The sequence below is a fragment of the Arachis stenosperma genome, chromosome 6, assembly GCF_014773155.1.
Source record: "Arachis stenosperma cultivar V10309 chromosome 6, arast.V10309.gnm1.PFL2, whole genome shotgun sequence".
Taxonomy (NCBI): domain Eukaryota; kingdom Viridiplantae; phylum Streptophyta; class Magnoliopsida; order Fabales; family Fabaceae; genus Arachis; species Arachis stenosperma.
This window is the reverse complement of record NC_080382.1, coordinates 33,828,484-33,846,964: the sequence shown is the minus strand read 5'-3', so window position 1 is coordinate 33,846,964 and position 18,481 is coordinate 33,828,484. Positions and strand designations below refer to the sequence as shown.

General features: G+C 27.5%; 1 protein-coding gene across 3 annotated transcripts; it reads left to right on the top strand.

Moving 5' to 3' along the window:
- Positions 1 to 3,785: 3,785 nt before the first annotated feature.
- Positions 3,786 to 6,086, top strand: LOC130933079 (V-type proton ATPase subunit G1-like). Of its 3 annotated transcripts, XR_009067608.1 has the most exons (5): positions 3,786 to 4,103; positions 4,458 to 4,543; positions 4,804 to 4,895; positions 5,510 to 5,609; positions 5,714 to 6,086. XR_009067608.1 is itself a non-coding variant. In XM_057862587.1 (4 exons), the coding sequence occupies exons 2-4, from the start codon at positions 4,805 to 4,807 to the stop codon at positions 5,855 to 5,857; spliced, it is 333 nt and encodes a 110-aa protein (XP_057718570.1). In that variant the 5' UTR covers positions 3,788 to 4,103; position 4,804; the 3' UTR covers positions 5,858 to 6,086. The 3 variants fall into 3 exon arrangements, 1 of the variants encoding a protein (XP_057718570.1); XM_057862587.1 differs by lacking the exon at positions 4,458 to 4,543 and having other exon boundaries at positions 3,788 to 4,103; positions 4,804 to 4,906; positions 5,523 to 5,609; XR_009067607.1 differs by lacking the exon at positions 4,458 to 4,543 and having other exon boundaries at positions 3,789 to 4,103; positions 5,714 to 6,053.
- The last annotated feature ends 12,395 nt before the right edge of the window (positions 6,087 to 18,481 follow it).

The window sequence follows — 18,481 nt, the reverse complement described above, 5'->3', positions numbered from 1 at the left end:
ATTATATATTACTTTTATTTTTTTTGTTTCTATAAAATTGCAAGAAAAAAATTATTCATAATTAACCATGTCAAAAATTTTTTTCATTTTTACGATAACTATAGAAAAAGTGATTATAACGTTTTAACAATTTGTAACAGTATGAAAGATGTTTACTTATACTAGATTAAGACACCGTCAAAGAAATATTGAGAATAGATGGAGTATATATTTTTTGCATTCATATGGTTTACATAAAAAATTAAGAATGAAGCGATTTCTAAGAAAAAAAATGTATATTTTGAAAAGGATGAATACAAGAAAAAAATAGTCTTAATTTATATGATTTAGTACTTACTCTGTGATATACCGTACTCTGATTTGTCGGTCTCAATTTTTAACAAATATAAATAAAAAATTCATTATATGTATATATGCATTTTTTTTAAAATGATATTATGAAATAATAAATTAAATTTTTTTATTTAAAATATTATTTAATTGATATATATCATTAATCATTTGTTTCGTAACTTTTTTTGATAAATAAATTAGTTTTATCACTGATTTTCATATATCATATGTTTAAAGATAAATTAAGAATGTTCCATACAATATTAAGTGGTTAACATTTAGTACTAATTATACTATATCACTTTTATTTTAATGAACTAATTTTTATTCATATCATCTTTTATTTTGTTAGGTCATATTCTATTGTACATGATTCTTAATTCTATTATTTGACTACAAATTAGTCATTTTTTAGTCTTATTTTAAATTTTAGTTTAGAATCTTAATTCTCTTTTAATTTGTAATTTTTGTTTAGTTTATTTTTAATCAAATTTAATTTATTTATTTATTCTAAATTATTATTATTATATTTTTAAAAAATTCTTATATGCATTTGATTTTTGAGGTAACTAGGATTATGGCATTAATGTTTGAAAATAAAAATGTAACGAGGAGAATGAAAGAAACGAGTTATAGTAAAAAATTTAATATAAAAAATTAAATTGTAATGTCAATTAAAGTTTTATTTTTTTTAATATGTCTTTTTTTTCTTACATAAATAACCGTTAAAAACGGTGAAAATGTAATTTAAATTTTTTAAATGAGTAACTCAGTCTAATATTTCAACTAAGAGTTTACTTTTTCTCACATTTTTTTGTGTGACTTAATTTTATATTTTTTTTAAATACAACCAAATCATAATATTTATAAGGTAAAACTATACAGATCCATCTATATTTATTTAAAAAAAATAATTGTTGATTGATTTTATGTAGGTTGTAAATCAAGACATTGTAATATTTAATTGTTTTATAAGAATTATTTTGAGATTTTTCTATCAATACTTAATTTGTTATTTTTTTAATTTAAAATAACAAATCATATTACTTCTTTATTTATGTGTACAATTATTTTTATTTTAAGTTTTTTACTTATTCAAATTACAACTTTATTATTATGTCTATACTTTAACATATGTTTAAGGGTAATAATCTATTTTTTCTCGGTGACATAGCATACTTATGAATAAATAACTTCAATTTTAAAAAATAATTTTTGATTATTTACTTGCATTTCATCTCTTTAATTTTTATTTAATTGTTTTAATATTATTTATTTATTTATTCAAAAATTCTCTTAAAAAATTATCAATTTAGTATTCAAATTATGTTCTAATTTTGTCTTTACATATATTTTTAAATTACAACTCTTGTATTTTTTTTCAATTCTTCCTATTTAAGAGGAATAACCCAATAAATATCTAACTTTTTCTTCCTCATCTTTTTTACTATTTCAACCCTTAAGAATTGTAATTATTTTTTACTCTTATTTTATTCTTCCGTAATTACTTATTGACTATCCTGATATTTATACTTATCTTCACATAATATTTTATGTACATGTTGATTTGCATAAAATTTTAAATTTTTTTTAGTTATTTTTAAAGTGTTATTCATTTTTAAGTGTAACTAAAATTAATAATTTAATACAAATTGATAAATTATTTTACTTTATTAATTAAAATTATGATGTGATTATTATTATTTTTCTATTCAACTAATTATAATAATACAAAAAGTTTTTATTTTTTTAAAATTTTAGAAAATATGAATGCAATAATCTTTGAATTACATGTCTTAGGATTCAAAGATGATTTTTAAAATGCATATTGATTGAAACTAAAAAAAATATTGTAAAAATATTACATAAATAATATAAAATATGTTAATAATATACATGCTAATTTAAATAGCCAAAATAAAATAAAATAAAAAACAAAAAAGATATAAACTTTTATTATTTATTTTGTGGTACAAAAATAATATATAATAATATAATAAATCGTAATGCTTTGATATAAAAAAATATAAAACTCTTAAGATAAAATAAAAAAATGTGATATTTTTTACATTAGATAATTTAAAAAAATACTTATTATAGAAGAAGTTAAAAGTATTCTGACCTAAAAATATTATTTAATAAAATTAAAAGAGAGAAAAAGAATGAGAGAGAGTGTTAAAATTTTTTAACTAATAAAAAGAATCACCACCATCAACCTATTAAATTTGAGTAATATCAAGTGAGAATTAAGAAACCAGAATGATAAATTAAAAAATTTCCTATTTATATAGTGTTTTAATTTAAGTAATTATTTTTTATGGATAGTATTTAAATGATAAATAAAATAATAAAAAAATTTGCATTAGTTATAAAAATTAATGTCATCCTTATAGTACGATCGCATTATTTTAAAATATACAAAATAAAATAATAAAGTATAATTTAATTAATGTGCACAATAAAGCAAACATAAAACTTATATAATAACAGTCAAATATGAAAAGTAATAACAACCTTCTATTCTAAGGTATTATATTAAATTGTAATTTAAATTTATAATTATTATTTAAAAACTTACAATAATATACTATTTTTATTATATTGGTTAAAATTAATATATTTTGATATTATTTTTTAGGATTATTAATATTAAATTTTGATAATTTGAACAAAATTTTTTAATGCTTTATATCTTAAATTTTTTATTAATAGAACAATAAAATTACTTAATATGTACGTCAATAAAAACTATTATTTTTATACATTTAGATATTCAAAAGTTAACATAATAGATGATTATAGATCAAAGTAATAGATTAGATTAAAAATTGTGATAATAGTACTTGATGATAATTAATTACAATCAGATAAAGAAAATGTGATAGAAAAAAAATGTAATTGTGTATAGAGAATAATAATAAGAGAAATAATATTGTGTGATACAATGAAGAAATATAATAAAAGTATAAATTAATAATTTAAAAAAGTAATAAAATTAAATATAATTTAATAAATTGAATATAAAATTTAAAATTATTCATGAAAATAAAAAATGTTTTGAATATAATGTTTTATCTTTGCTTCATAGTTCAAATGATATATTCTTTCCATGCTTCATAGTCTCAATTCAAACTGTTGAAAAAATAAATAAATAAACTTATATAATGTTTATAAATAATTACTTTATAAATGTTTATCTTAATTTTGTTACACAAAATAATGATATAATAAATTTTTTAAATATTTTATTTAATTTAAATTTATAAATTTTATATATTCTAAATTTTAAATAATTTATAAATTTTTATATTTATTTTTAAATATTATTTATTTTAAATTTTTAAATAATTTTATTAAATTTATAATTTAAAATATAAAAATATAAAAATTAATCCTTTGTGAACAATAGAGAATGGCTGTTGAGCCGCTGGTATATATTACTTCGGCCTAAACAACCCTGATTTACAATTCACCCTCTTCCGGGCGCTGCACTCTACCCTTCCCGCTTACCCACACCCACAGATCAGAGACACCACTCGGCCACTCCTTCTTCCTTGACCACCACTGGAGACTGATTGCCGGAGATCTCCCGCTCCTCCTCGCGATCATCCCTCCCTCTTCTTGGTTCAGACGTTCTCGCCGCCAGTCGTACTCAGTTCCTGCCACATCGCCGTCCTCGTTTCGGTTCCCACCGTCAGTCCGTGGTCCTTTGTTCTCGCCTCCTTGACGTCCTCTGTGCTTGCCGCCTTGCCGTACTCAGTTCCTTCCGCGTACGTTCCTTCTATCTCTCACACACCAGATCTACGCTCTCTTTGGGAAATTCCATCCCCTATAATCTATTCTCACCGATTTCATTTTCTTAATCTCCATTTTTACTTCTTTTTCCCCTGGGTTTCGATTACACATATTCAGACTTCAATTATTAAATCTAATTACTTAACTTTCTTTTCTGTTTTTTGTGATCGGTACGTATCCGTCATTGTATATGATAATTAAGGGGATTGTGCTGATAATTTGTTTGGAAGTCTAATAGCAATAGTTAATTAGGGTGTTGGTGACTTGGTGGTAGTGACAGAACATAGTGAATTTGATGCTCAAATAATAGTTTCAAGTGGTTGTTTCAGTTACGAAATTGGACCCACATTGGCTATTTCAAGGGGTTAGGATCCACAGATTGCTATGAAGTTGAAATTGATGATCAGCAATTAACGTACTGTTTCTCCCTTTGTTGTGCCTTTCATTTTCTCCTAGAAGATCATTAATTAGTGGGTTACCTAATATATTTGAGTTAAATGTCTTAATTGTTTAAGCTTAAAATTTATTTGCGAATTTTTATTCTTGTTGTATTTTGGCTAGCTTTTGCAGAAGAATTTGTTTGATGTTGCTAAAGGATTTCTTTTTGTTTGCTTCTACCTTTGTAATTGTTCTATTGAGCCTTAGTTTGATAGTTGCAATTTGGTTTCATCACAGAATGGCATCCATTAGCAGGGGTCAAGGTGGAATTCAACAGTTGTTGGCTGCTGAACAAGAAGCACAGCAGATTGTTAATGATGCAAAGAATGGTATAGCTGCTGTTCCTCGTTGTTTTCATTTTCATTTCCTCATTTTTGGTTTGCCATCTGAATCTTGGTTCTGTAATGTATTTTTCACTTGAAAAATCCTACCAATTTCATCTTATACAAAGATAGTTTTCTTCACCAATTTATTCTTTTGGGTAAATTACACCGATCTTCTATATGAGGTTAAGTGATATTATAAACAATGCAACAAATACCCCTTGATTTTGTCATACCTATGACCTCCCCGAAGGAGATGCCAGTTTAATGTATAAAAGGGGAGTTAGCTTCGCATTTTATAAAATACAGGAGTAACGAGTGTTATCCAACTTGAATCTCAAGAGAGGTTGTTGTATAGTTTTACAAGTTGAGGGGTATCGTACGATACTGTGTAACCTCTACCTCAAGGAAGGCCAATGCAATTATCCTATTCTTTTTGCATTGGTCTTTTTACTTCACATGGAAAGATGAGTCCTTGATTTTATGATGGGAATGGTTTTGTTGTGTCCTCACTCCACCCTCTCTTTAACTGTTTTTTATTGTTACTCCTATGAGTTTAGTGATTTATGTCAAATATCTTTATTTCGACACTGATAAATACTCTGGATCTCTGCTATTAGAAAAACTGGCTAGCTGAAACAGGCCAAAGATGAGGCTGAAAAGGAGATTGCTGAACATCGAACTCAGCTTGAGTACCAGTTTCAGAAGAAAGTTTCAGAGGTATGTGTTTGAAAGGGAGTGTGATTTCAATTAGAAATGCCGATGTTAGGTTACCTCATTGTCTTGTTCTAATTCTGTGCATGTATTCTTTCCTATGAATGCAGAGTAGCGGAGATTCTGGTGCTAATGTCAAGCGACTTGAGCAAGAAACTGAGTCAAAGATCCATCTCCTGAAATCCGAGTCTTCAAGAATATCAGGGGATGTTGTCAGCATGCTCCTCAGTTATGTAACAACAGTGAAAAATTAGAATGCTTGATGATACATTCATTGTTGCTGCAAATTCATGGTGTATGTATATGCCGGATATTATGTCGGTGTTATTGTTGATTTTTGTTTGTCAGGGTGGATAAGATTCCTGTTTTGGGTACTATGGTAGGTACCTCAATGCTATGTATGCAAAATAAGTTCATATTTGCTATAATAAACAGAATAGATTTAGTAGACCTTTTCTATTGGTATCACCATTTAAGTTTCAACAGGTTTATGAGGATCACTTTGGTAGTGTAGAATCTTGGTTTTGAAATAGAGCGAGGAGCTTGAATGGAAAATATGGAAGAGAAGTTGAAATTCGAAATTATTTTTTATAGAGTAAACTATCATTTTTTAACTATGAAATTTTAAAATATTCACAAATTTAACTAATTTTGTAACTGCGAGAAATGGTTTTTACGTGACAAATGATGTCAAATTTTAATTTTATTTATGGGTAGATTTTTCAGAATTTTGAACCTCTGAAAAAATAACAGTTTTTAACCTTTTATGAATACAAAGTTAATGTTGTCTATTTATAGATAAATTTATTAATATTCTGAACTTTTATGAATGAAAATGGCATTTTAGTCTGTTATATGATATGCTATAGTCGTTCACAAAGTAAAGGAGCTGTAGTCATATGCTAAGGTAAGGTGTGAATCAAATACACGATGTTTTCATTAGATGGTTCGCTGCAAACTCACCCAAATAAGGTGAAAGGCAACTTATATTTCACTAATTATTCCTTTCGCAATGTCATTAAGGATAACTAGTTTTTATAAGCTAATCCACAGGATATACAACATCAAAATCTTAAAATTTGAAACAGTTAGTAAAACCAACATGACAGTAAACATATTAAATATTGAATCCTTGATTTTATATCACCTAATTGAACGTCTTTGTCTGTGCAATTTACATCCATTGATTTGTTGCCATAAATTTATTCTCTTCTTTAAATTCAACCTGCACATTTTGAAATAAATAATCCATGTTTTTAGTTTTATTTCTTATGAATTTATGCTTCCAATTATTCTCTCTGATCCAATGAACAATTTTATTGCAACACAAAATCAGTTGTATCTCCTCTTTCACAATATTCACTTTCTCTAATAAGAATTGCATCGTCTCTTTTACTCCTTGAAGCACCGCATCTCCATCGCTTCTCTCATTTGTAGTATTACCCATGAAGCATGTTATCTCACCATTAGTAATTGTCAAGTTTCTTCCAATAGCATACATATTTATTTTAGGTTAATGCACTATACATTGCCACTATATCCATTTTCTAACATCTATCTCATCAATCTCCTCTTCACTTGACAATGTTATATTTTTAGCCTTTTTCTCTCTAACACTCCAATTCATTACCAAAGTTTTAACTTGCTCCCACCCATTAATCCAAATAACGATCCTATCTTTAAAAATTCTTTGATTTCTATTTTTCCAAACAATCCATACAATAGTAAAAAAAAATAAGTTATCCATCTCTTGCTTTTTTATTTTTATATATCGTGACACATCCAACTCTCAGACCACGTTTTTACCTCTTCACTATCCATCCAACATATATTTTTCTACGTCATAGCTAGCCACTACAACTTTGTCACATATTTGCAATGCAAAATTAAATGGTTTACCGTCTCAATTTTGTCACCGCATAGAACACACTTTTTTGCCTTGTCTTATAATGTATCTTCTGAGTAAGACATCCTTTGTATTTAACCCTCCCCCCAAAATCACGAACCATATAAGTATTTTTACTTTCGGGAGTGCAAGCACACCATATATCATCGAACACATGCTTCATTGTTAATAACCCATATGCTTTTCCTGTGGCTATACTAGTAAATGACTTTGTAGAATATCTCTCATCTGTACGATATGACTATACCAATTTGTCTCTATAACTTGCACAAAAAAACACACTATCCAATATATTTTATAACTCTATAACTTGTGTTTTTTCTCTCTCTTAATGAAATTTCTCCACCATTAAAAATTCCAAACCAAGTCGCAACTATTCCACATACCACATTCACTAATGTAACATGCTGGACATTGTAAATAGTCTTGGAAACCTGTCTTCTAGAATTTTATTGTCCACCCGGCATATCCTTCCAGAATTTAATTCTTTTTCCATTTTCAACACACATTTTCCATCTTTCTCTGCAAATATCTTTGATTGTTACATTTTTATTAGCGATGCTAACTATGTCTTTCCACGAACTATTAGACTTCATGCACTCGTACTCACCCACAAATGTAATTTCACTGATATCGTAACATGAATCGGTCATCTTTTTTCACGACGTTTCATTTTCATCTGAAAATCTCTACTACCATTTAAAAAGCATTGCAGCATTTTTCATTGTCATGTCACCTACTCCCAGCCTTCCATGCTTCTTTGGCTTCAGTATAGTGCTCCACTTTGTAGTTGGCATAACTCTGTTGTCTTTGTTGCTTTCCCAAAAGAACTAGGATTGCATTGAAATTATCTTCTTCTCCACCTCCTTTGACATCCTGAACAAATTCAAAAAGTATATTGGTAGACTATTAATAACAAACTTTATTATATCCAATCTTCATGCCTTAGTTAGTAAACTTGCCTTCTATGAACTTAGCTTCTTCTCAATCTTGTCAATCAGTGACTTCCATGTACTTATTCTTCTCGGATTCGCCCCTAGCAAAATGCCATGATACAATATGGGCAGAGAACCCACACTACATCTCATTGCAACCTTCAGACTATGCGTCATTTGCTCATTCTAATTTATCGAAATAATTGTGGACTTTTCAAAGTTTATCTCTAGGTCCGACATCATGCCAAAACACATTAAATTTCTTTTGTAGTTCCTCACGACCTCTGGTTTATGGGGCAAAAAGAACCGTGTCATCCGTGAATTCAAGATGCGATAACAACACTTTCTTCTTTCTCACTTCCAATCCTTCCATCATACGTACGCCTAGAGCACAATCGATCAGTCTATTAAACACATCCACAACCAACACAAATAGAAATGGTGATATATAATCACCTTGCCTCAAGTCTCTTTCCATCTTATATGGCCTTGTTGGGGAGCTATTGATTAATATTCACATTCATGTTGACTCTAGCAAACTATTCATCCAATTCCACTATACTTTTTCAAATTCCATTCTGTCTAACACATGATCAAGAAAGCTCCACGGTGTTGGAGCTAACTCATTTCGATTTCATCAATTTAAACATCATATATTTTGAAATGAGTAAAAGTATAGAACTTTTGTTAAAAGTGATTGTGAGATGAAATGAAATAGAATCACGAAAAATAGTAATTTGTTATTTATTTAGTTCTTGATGTCCCTTTTTATTACATGAAAGTAAATAGCATACTATAAGGCATGAAACTAAATTGACTAAAATTAAAAAAAAATCTAACACTTTGTTTGGATAGAATAATAGAAAATGGAAGAAAAAAAATGAGAAAAAAGAAAATGAGAGAAAAAAATAAAAAGAAAAATTGATTGTTTTATGTGTTATTTGGATAAAGAGAAAATGAATGGAAAGAAAATAAAGAGAAGATTTTTTTTATTTGGATAGAAAGAAAAGAGAGAAAAGAAAATTATAATAGAAAAAAATTATATTAATACCCTTGTGTCTTATTTTTTTTAATTGATTAAAGGATAAATTAGTAATTTTACATTTATTACACATTATCATTTCATTTTCATCTCATCTTTGAGAAAAAAACATTTTTATGAGTCCCACATTATATTTTTTCGTCCCACTCTATTTTCTTTTTTCATCCACATTATTTATGGCAAAACTACTTTTTTCATGTCTTCAAAAATGATATTGACAAGATAAGATGAAATTTTTTGTTTATTGTTTTTACGATATCTTCTAATCCGACAGGATAACGACTCATTCGTCGCGCATAAGAGCTCCATTTAAGGATTTGACGCTGGTCTATTGCACAAAGTAAAATTTAAATTTTAACACTTGCTTAAACGAATTAGTAAACTAAGTCAGTTGACTACTAGACTAACCCAATTTAATTTTGTTTATCTATTTTTAAAAAAGTGAATTCCAAAACAATATCATGTTTTGCTAAAAAGAAAAGGAATTGCCAATTGCTAATGTAATGGTAAAATGGCGACAAGAAACAAAATTGCGCACAGGTAAATGAAAAGAATTTTGAAGAGTAGTGATAGACGAGTAGTTGAAGAAATATGAGTTTTCAATTTAATAGTAGTTCTGAGAAAAAGATTTATAGAAAAAAATTAATAAAAAGATAAATTAAGGAATTGTTAACTTTTTATAAAAAAATAACAATCATTCTCTCTAAATATTAATTTAATTTGATTTTTTTTAATAATTTAGAATAAAAATTCCTTTTAATAGTTTTTTTATAATGATTTTTTATTTATTTTGTTGAGTTAAGAAATTAACTAAATTAATTAATGATGACAAACATTATTCTATTAAGCAAAGTAAATAATTAGTGTTGATTATTGATGATGATATGTTGCAGGCCAAAAATAAATATAATAGAGCAGCCCAATTGGATGAAAATAAAAACAAGGTTGGAAGGCTACTAATCAACAACAGCCCAACTCAAAGCAAGCTGAATCTATTCTAATGGGTCACAAAATAATAGAAGCCCAAAGGTGATGAATAGAAAGCAAACGGTTGCATGAATGAAGAAAGCCAACCCAAGCCCGAGTTGCTCACCCAAGTTGATCCCACCAAGCTTCTCATATAAGATTGAAGTCTTCACTCTCTCTTATTGCTTTGGTCAGCAACAAAACACAAGAAAGAGAGCTTCATCGTTCCTACTCATTTCAACAAAAAAAAAAGAAAGAGAAAGCTTATTCAGAAAGCAAATGTCTAATCACCCACATCAAACTAAGTCAGAAATTAAAAGGTGATTTATTTCCATTTGCATGCAACTTACTTTCTTCACTTCATCTCAAATCTTCTGTTTTACCATTTTTGGATAAATAGAAAAAGTGTTCTCTGTTCTACACTGTTGTGCATCCACGATCACAAGTGTATCTTGGGGAGCAAGTTAGTTTTCAATGGCTAAGATAGGGGTTAGCTACAAAGAGAAAGAAGAAGAAATCAGAAGCTAGGGCAAAATCAGATCTTAGACAAATCAGAAAGATCTTTCCATTATTGGTACCCCAAAGTAACTTGCTGAAGCTTCTTTTCCTCTCATACCCATTTTTGGTTAAATGAAGAAAGAAGCCTTTGATCACTGTTGCCGTAAATCAAGGGTTCACAAAGTTTCTTGGAGGCAAAGCACATCATCAATGGTTTAGATTCAAGTTTACCTTTGAAACTTGTATCTTTGCTGATCTAAGGCTTTCGGTCAAGTAAAAAAAGGAGTCTGTTCCAGCATTCCATTTTTGGAGGTAAATGGAAGAAAGTGAAAGGTGAGTTGGTGAAGCACATAGCTCAAGAAGTTGACCTTGGGAGAAGATCCCAACAACATGCAACGAGAATAAAAGAAGACTTCCTACTCATTCAGAAACAAGGAGAGAAAACCAGTGAATAGAGGTTTTGTTTTGAGAGAGCTCTTTGAAGAAATTCAACTAACTGGACAGTGTAACCTAATCAAAGGTGCATTCCGCCAGTATGAAGAACTGAATCAAAGGCTTGCCAATCTGGTTTTTTGCATAGCACAGAGGCTGTTGATAAAGTCAATCTCCTTCATGTTTTACTGATTGTAATGTACTTTTCTATGTTTATCTTTCTGTAATTTCTGTGAGAAAAGGCATTGTGAGAAAACAAAAGTAAAAGCCATGAGTGAAAAAAGGCTGAGTGAAACACTTGAGGGAAAAGCATAGTGTTATTTTCTGATTTCTTTTGGTTAATTAAGTGTCTTGTATCTTATACCTGTTTGGTATCTCTTTCTTAGTTGGGTCAGCACTAAGAGTGAATAGTTAGGTATTAGCACAGTCAATGTCAAGTTAGGTTAGAACTTGAGTGTGAAATTGGTGTATGTAATACTTTGAACTATAGTGGAAATTCCTCCATTTTTGTGGAGGAGACTGGACGTAGGTTGCATAGCACATGGCAACCGAACCAAGATATATGCTGGTGTTGGCTTTTCTCTTCTCTGCTGTATTCTGTTTTCTGATATTCATGAGACAAAAATAAATTGTCTCATAAATTTCCGCTGCTGAGTACAAACATAATCAAAATAGGAAGTTTTGTTTTAAAAGGGTCATAACAGCAACTTAAAGAAAGGCATAGATTCAACCCCCTTCTCTAAGCCTACCACAACCTTCATATTTAACCTTAACGGAATATGCTAATGAATTATTCTCACAAATGGCAGGACAATAGTTTGAGAACTTCCACGAGAATTAGGAGGTTATACCTAAAGATGGTAATGGGATAAGGTGTGACTAGTATTGTGGTGGTTAAGGGTGGACAAGTTTTGATTTGCCAATAGACACATGACACATGGCAAAAAGGTTTTAGATTTCAAACGCAAGATGACTAAGACTCTTCTGGAGAGAGAGACTCAATTGGATCGGAAGTGCCGTGAATGGGAGCTCCAGTTCCTTCACATGTCTTCCTAATAAGCTCGCTTTTCCCCCAATGCTGTCGATAGTTGAGCGCCAGCACGTTGAGCCGGAACACGCAGTGACCGAGCCAACTAGGCCGTGTCTTCTCCGACGGAGTAGTGATCGTTCTGGCTGTTGAGGCAGCTTCAAGTCTTTGGATTCGAGTGCATTAGGTTACGGCAACAGATTCGATGGCAGCTGCCGCTACGGCGTTTGTGGTGGTAGTGGCCGGTTGTTTGGCGGTGCCGGAATTCTCCGGGACAGGTGGCTGGGAGGCATCGCTGGAGGTGGCGTTCTGGATTCGTTCGAAAGTAGCTGGTTACGGACCCAAAAAATTTATATCAGGAGAGTAAAAATAATACATATTACTATCAAAATATATATTAATTTAAATTAAAAAATAAAAGTACACATTTCATCTCTATCATTTGGATCATAATCTGAAATTTTGGGTTATTGTCCAGGATCAACTACTAGACTTTTTTCATTGAATTCTAAGAACTTTTTTTATTAAAAGAGACTGATGACTTCAGATTCTAATGGTAGCTTTCTTTTGAAATATTTTTTATTACTATCTCTAAAAATAAAAAATATATATTCTAAATTAGTAAATTGATCAATGTACTTTAAAAACTTATATCCAACATAATTACATATAATAAAATAGAACAAAAAATAAACAAATAAATAATAAGGATCACTAAATTGAGAATAAAATAAAATATATAAATTCATGAAGAGAATAAAAAGATAGATTAATACCTAAACTATAATTATTTGAATTAAAATTTGTAATTGCAAATGTCGAAAAGAAAAACAATGAAATTGAAAGATGCATAGAGTCATAGAGAGCTATATAAAACAAAATAGAAAATTTAAAATTTACCTTTTGATGAAGAGAAAATGACTACTAGATAAGGAATACAAAAAGAAGATTGAAAATATGAAACAAAGAAAAGGATTTAAGAGAATAAATAAATGACGGCTGGGATTTGAGAATAGAAGAAGACTAAATTTAATTAGGTTAACTAATAGTCAAAATAATAGAAAGATAAAGTGGGTTTGGGCTTTTAATAATTGGGCTTAATTATTTGTGGTTTATTTATAAAGGGTCATTTAAAATTTAAAATGAGACATATTATATATATTTGGAAAAAGTTTGGTAACCAAAATTTTTCGGTCATAATTAGCCAAAACTTTCCATAATGTACTTCATTTACATCATTTAATAACAGTTTTATTTTTTATCTCACTCTCTTATCATTCCACTTATTATATTCTTATCAATTCTACTTCTTAATGATATTAATTATAATATCATATCCCTTACTATCAGGCATTCTTGTAATCAATACTTAATCTTTCCTTTTATAATTTGATTTTTATATTTAAAAATATAATAAAGACTAATAATAATAATAATAAATAACGGTAATGATAATATCAATTACATTCAATAATTGTAATTGATTCTTGCTCTACTCGTTCGCCTAATGAAAATATGATAATATCAATTACATTCAATAATTATAATTGATTCTTATCATAAACGTTTTCGTTCTTTATTATTATTATCATTACCATTCTTCATTATTAATCATTTCCTATTATTTCTTATCATGACTTAATGGAGATATAAAACATGAAAACTACCCTCTAATATATACCTTTTGTTAATTTAATTATGTTCATTTAAAAATCACAAGAATAATATGATTGCAAGCATATAGTGTATAAGCCAAGAAATTCTACAAAAAATTATCTTTATCATTACAAATAGTATGACATTTGAATTCGACCTTAATACGGTACCTATGGCAGAAGGTGCTAAAGAATTTGAACAACAGATGGACTCACCCGACGAGATTATTGTCAATCAACTAATTTTTGAGAATATGAAAAACCGCTTTGATGAGGTATGGTAATAAACTGATTTATTTTTTTTGTGTTTTTATATGCATTTATAATTATATTGTACTAACTAAGTTCATACACATAATATTCATACGTTCATATACATAACACTATAATTACATACAACTAACATCTAAAAATTAAATTCATGTTTATTAGATATTACATCCTACACATATCATTTTTTAGTTATTGTATAAGTAACTATAAAGTTAACACAGATGTTTTAAAATTTTATCATAATTGAATTTAAAAAATATTAAATTCTTAAATTAATTTATTCAATTGATAATAATTTACCTATAACATCTATAAATTCATACACATAACATCTATAATTTCATATTAATAACATCCATAATTTTGTACTCATAATATTCATAATTTCATACATATAATGTCTATAATTAATAAATTTTTATACTTAATATTATCAAATTTTAAACTATACGTCTTATTGTATTTTTCAAATTATCTCATATGTTTATTAATAGGTCATAATTTTAATTATTTTAATATTTTTATTTAATATTCATATGTATGCTTATTTATTGATTTTAATATGACGAGTTAATAATTATTTTTAAAAATTTATTTTTTAATTTTTGTTTATATTTTATTTTTTATTTTTTAATAGTTTATATGTAAAATATAAGTTGTATAATAGAAGTTGTTAAAAATTTTTAATTTAACTTTCATAATTTTTGCAGAGAATTATTGCATTTTAATGGATAATAATGTAATTGAGAGATGTTAGAGATTTGATTTGGAAGAAACTGCAATTAATTTTGGAAAAAATATTAATGATTCTAAGCATACATCAAAATGATATGATAGGTGATAAGAAAAAGAGGAATTCTCCACATACAAGCGTTTTTCCATACAAGTCATTTATTTTTTCTTTTTTTTTCTCCATGCCTCCTCTTTTTCTTTTCATTCTTCTTCTTTTTCCGTGCCTCTTCTTCTTCTTCTTCTTCTTCTTCGTTTTTGAAGTGTTTCATCTTCATCGTCGTGTTTTTCCTCGTTCTTCTTTTGATTTTGCAACATTATGTATTTTTTTTCTTTATTTGATTTTTTTCTCCCAAAAAGAATTATGAGAATATGAAATAAGAAAATGAAGAAGAAGAAGAATAAGCAGAAGATGAGGAGGAGAAAGAGGAAGAGTTCTGAATTATGCATAAGGTGTACTTCAACGAATTTTGGGTGTATTTTTTAAATCCTTTGGGTGTATTTCTGTAATCCTTTGGGGGTATTTCTATAATCGTTTGGGTGAATTCCTGTAATCGTTTGGGTGTATTTCTGTAATCGGTTGGGTGTATTTTTGTAATTGTTTAGGTATATTTCTGAAGTTCCATTATCTTCAAAATGATTTCAAAGCTTGATTTCAGAAACCATGAAAATCGAAAAAAAAAACAAAGCAAGAATACCAATGATAAACGCAGATAAAACAACAAATAAAAAGGCAAAAAGAGAACGTACGAAGGAGATCGAACAAATTTGACAAAAAACTCGTTTTCATGGAGGAAGAAGAAAAAGAATAGGAGAAGAAGAAGGAGAAGAAGAAGGAAGAGGAGGAGTAGAAGGAGGAACGCGAAGCACACCATGGAAATCGTATATAGGCCAGCGTGTTTTTTATTAAGTTTCTCCCAACTTATATGACTTGTAAACCAAATGACTTGTATATATAATACTCTTCTAAGAAAAATAAGTGATAAAGAGATATATGTCACTTATTTATCAAGAGAATAAAAATTTTTATACGATATTTTTATATTGTATAAATTTTTTGATTACCTTACATCATTCTATATATTTTTGGTTTAAAAAAAATGAAATAAAAGTGGAGGCAAATGCCCCTTATTATTATGTATGGGTCCGTGCCTGACGGTAGCCATAGACAAATGGAGATTAGGTTCTGCTTTGCAATCGAATTGAAACGATTAAGGATTTAAGGTAGAAGACTAGAAGGCCTTGCTGCAGGTGATCTTCATGTGTTAAACTATTTTACCACGTGTCTTGTGCTCATTAATAGGTCAAAGCTTATCCACCCTTAGCCTCCACAATACTCACAATCACCATAGAACCCACCATTTAAATATTCGCATTCGTATTAAACATTAATTATTTATTTCATTATTCAGATGTAATTTATTCATCATCCAAATCAAATTTGCAAGTACCTTACAATCCCATGTCCGTCTTGTCTCGCTCTTGACGTGATTCTTTTTGTCCAAAATGTAATGTATAACCTATAAAATAAAATCTAAAGTAATAAAAAGATCATGTAAGTAGTTTAAAATTTGCTGGGCCAAGCAGCTTTTAGTCATTTTAGGCTGGTATAAATATTAAATTATCATTACCAAAAAAAAAATTAAATTATGTTCAATAAATAAATTTTATTAATTATTATATATAAATTTTAATAAATATAAATATAAATTATGTTAATTTATATATACAAATTCTAGTAAATATAAGTATAAATAATATATTTTTTGTGTGTAATTTTTTATAAATATAAATATAAATATTACTGATCAAATGATGATAAAAAATAATAATATTTATTTATTATGTAGCGTTACTAATTAGAATAGTCACATTACGAAGTCTAAACAAATTTTAAATTCATCAATATATAAAATTAGAATATTCGGTCATTGAATCACTTAGTAGTCTAATTAATGATTCATTAGTTTAGAAGTTTAACTATGATTTAACAGAAATAATTAAATTATAATAAATAATATATAAAATTATAAATAAATATATAAAAATACATAAATTTAAAATACATAATCTAAATTAAAAGTTTATAATCTCATTCAAGTATAATGCAAAAGTCAAATAAAAAAAATGAAATTCTAAACATAAAAACGATAATATTAAGATGTGTGTCATCAATATTCAAATCAATTAGTGATAAAAAAAAATACTAATATTAATAACAATAATTCAACTTCAAGTGATAATAAATAGATTAGACCAAATCATATTAATAACATCATGGAGTAGATTCTCTTAATTGAAAAGCAAATTAAAATGAAAAGATTTAATTAAATATAATGGCACATTATGAAACATATTCTTTTTATTCAAAAAATAAAAATTCCAAAACTCACTTTAATGTAGATTGTAATGAAATTATAATTAAAACAAAAAATGTAAATAGAAATTATTAAATTATATTTTATTATATTAATTAGTATGTTAAATTATAATTTTTCGAATAAGATTTTTATATTAATGTTATATTATAGTTATAATCATTAGTAGTTTATAACCTTTAAATTCTGACTAAATTTATTAACAATCTAAAAGCTTTAGTCGTTTTAAAGTTTTCCTAAACATAAATATATCATTTCACATGTATTTATTTTAAATTATATGTATTAAGATTTATTTATATTAATATTTTAAACATAAATGTAATATACTATAAATATAAAAGAAAAAAATTAAATTAAATAGATATTACAAAAACTAAAGCCTAATAAAAAAGAAAAGAATTTTCATTGGACCCAATATAAGAGTAAATAAATCAACCCAAATGTAACTCATAGTTGTCAGAAAGAATCAGTGATCAAATTAAATCAGTTAGATTTCTGATTTATTGATACATTAGTTTAACCAGTAGATCACTGGTTAAACTGATTAACTCGATCTCACATAAATAAAAAATATAAAATAATTAAAAATCTAAAATTAAAAATTAAAATATATATCTTTACTAATATTTTAAACAATTAAATCTTGTTGAGTTAAGAAATTAACTAATTTCAATTGATAATAAAAAAACATTATTTTATTAAACTAATTATCCAATTAGTTTGATCATTTTGTTTAAGTAATGCATGCCAAAATTCAATGTTACTACAGCCCAAATAAAATGGAATAAAAATAAGAAGCCTCCATAGTATGCAACACTTACAAACAAAGCCCAAAATGAAAATAACAAAGAAATCAAATGGGCTTAATGGTAAGTGAACAAAATCCAAGCTCAAGGCATTTCTCTCAAGCTGATTTCTCCAAGTACTTGCCTCCAAAGTAACGTTCACTTTTTCATTTCGGTCAGACTCAGAGAAGAGAGAGAGAGAGTTTCGTTCCTAAATCATTCACCAAAAAAGAAAGAAAGAGAAAGGCT

What these genes read in the sequence shown, in the direction of transcription:
- LOC130933079 (XM_057862587.1), top strand. Translation starts at nt 4,805, where the DNA reads ATGGCATCCATTAGCAGGGGTCAAGGTGGAATTCAACAGTTGTTGGCT. An exon ending in CAAAGAATGGTATAGCTGCT is followed by an intron (nt 4,907 to 5,522) that starts GTTCCTCGTTGT and finishes AAAACTGGCTAG; the next exon opens with CTGAAACAGGCCAAAGATGA. An exon ending in TTCAGAAGAAAGTTTCAGAG is followed by an intron (nt 5,610 to 5,713) that starts GTATGTGTTTGA and finishes CTATGAATGCAG; the next exon opens with AGTAGCGGAGATTCTGGTGC.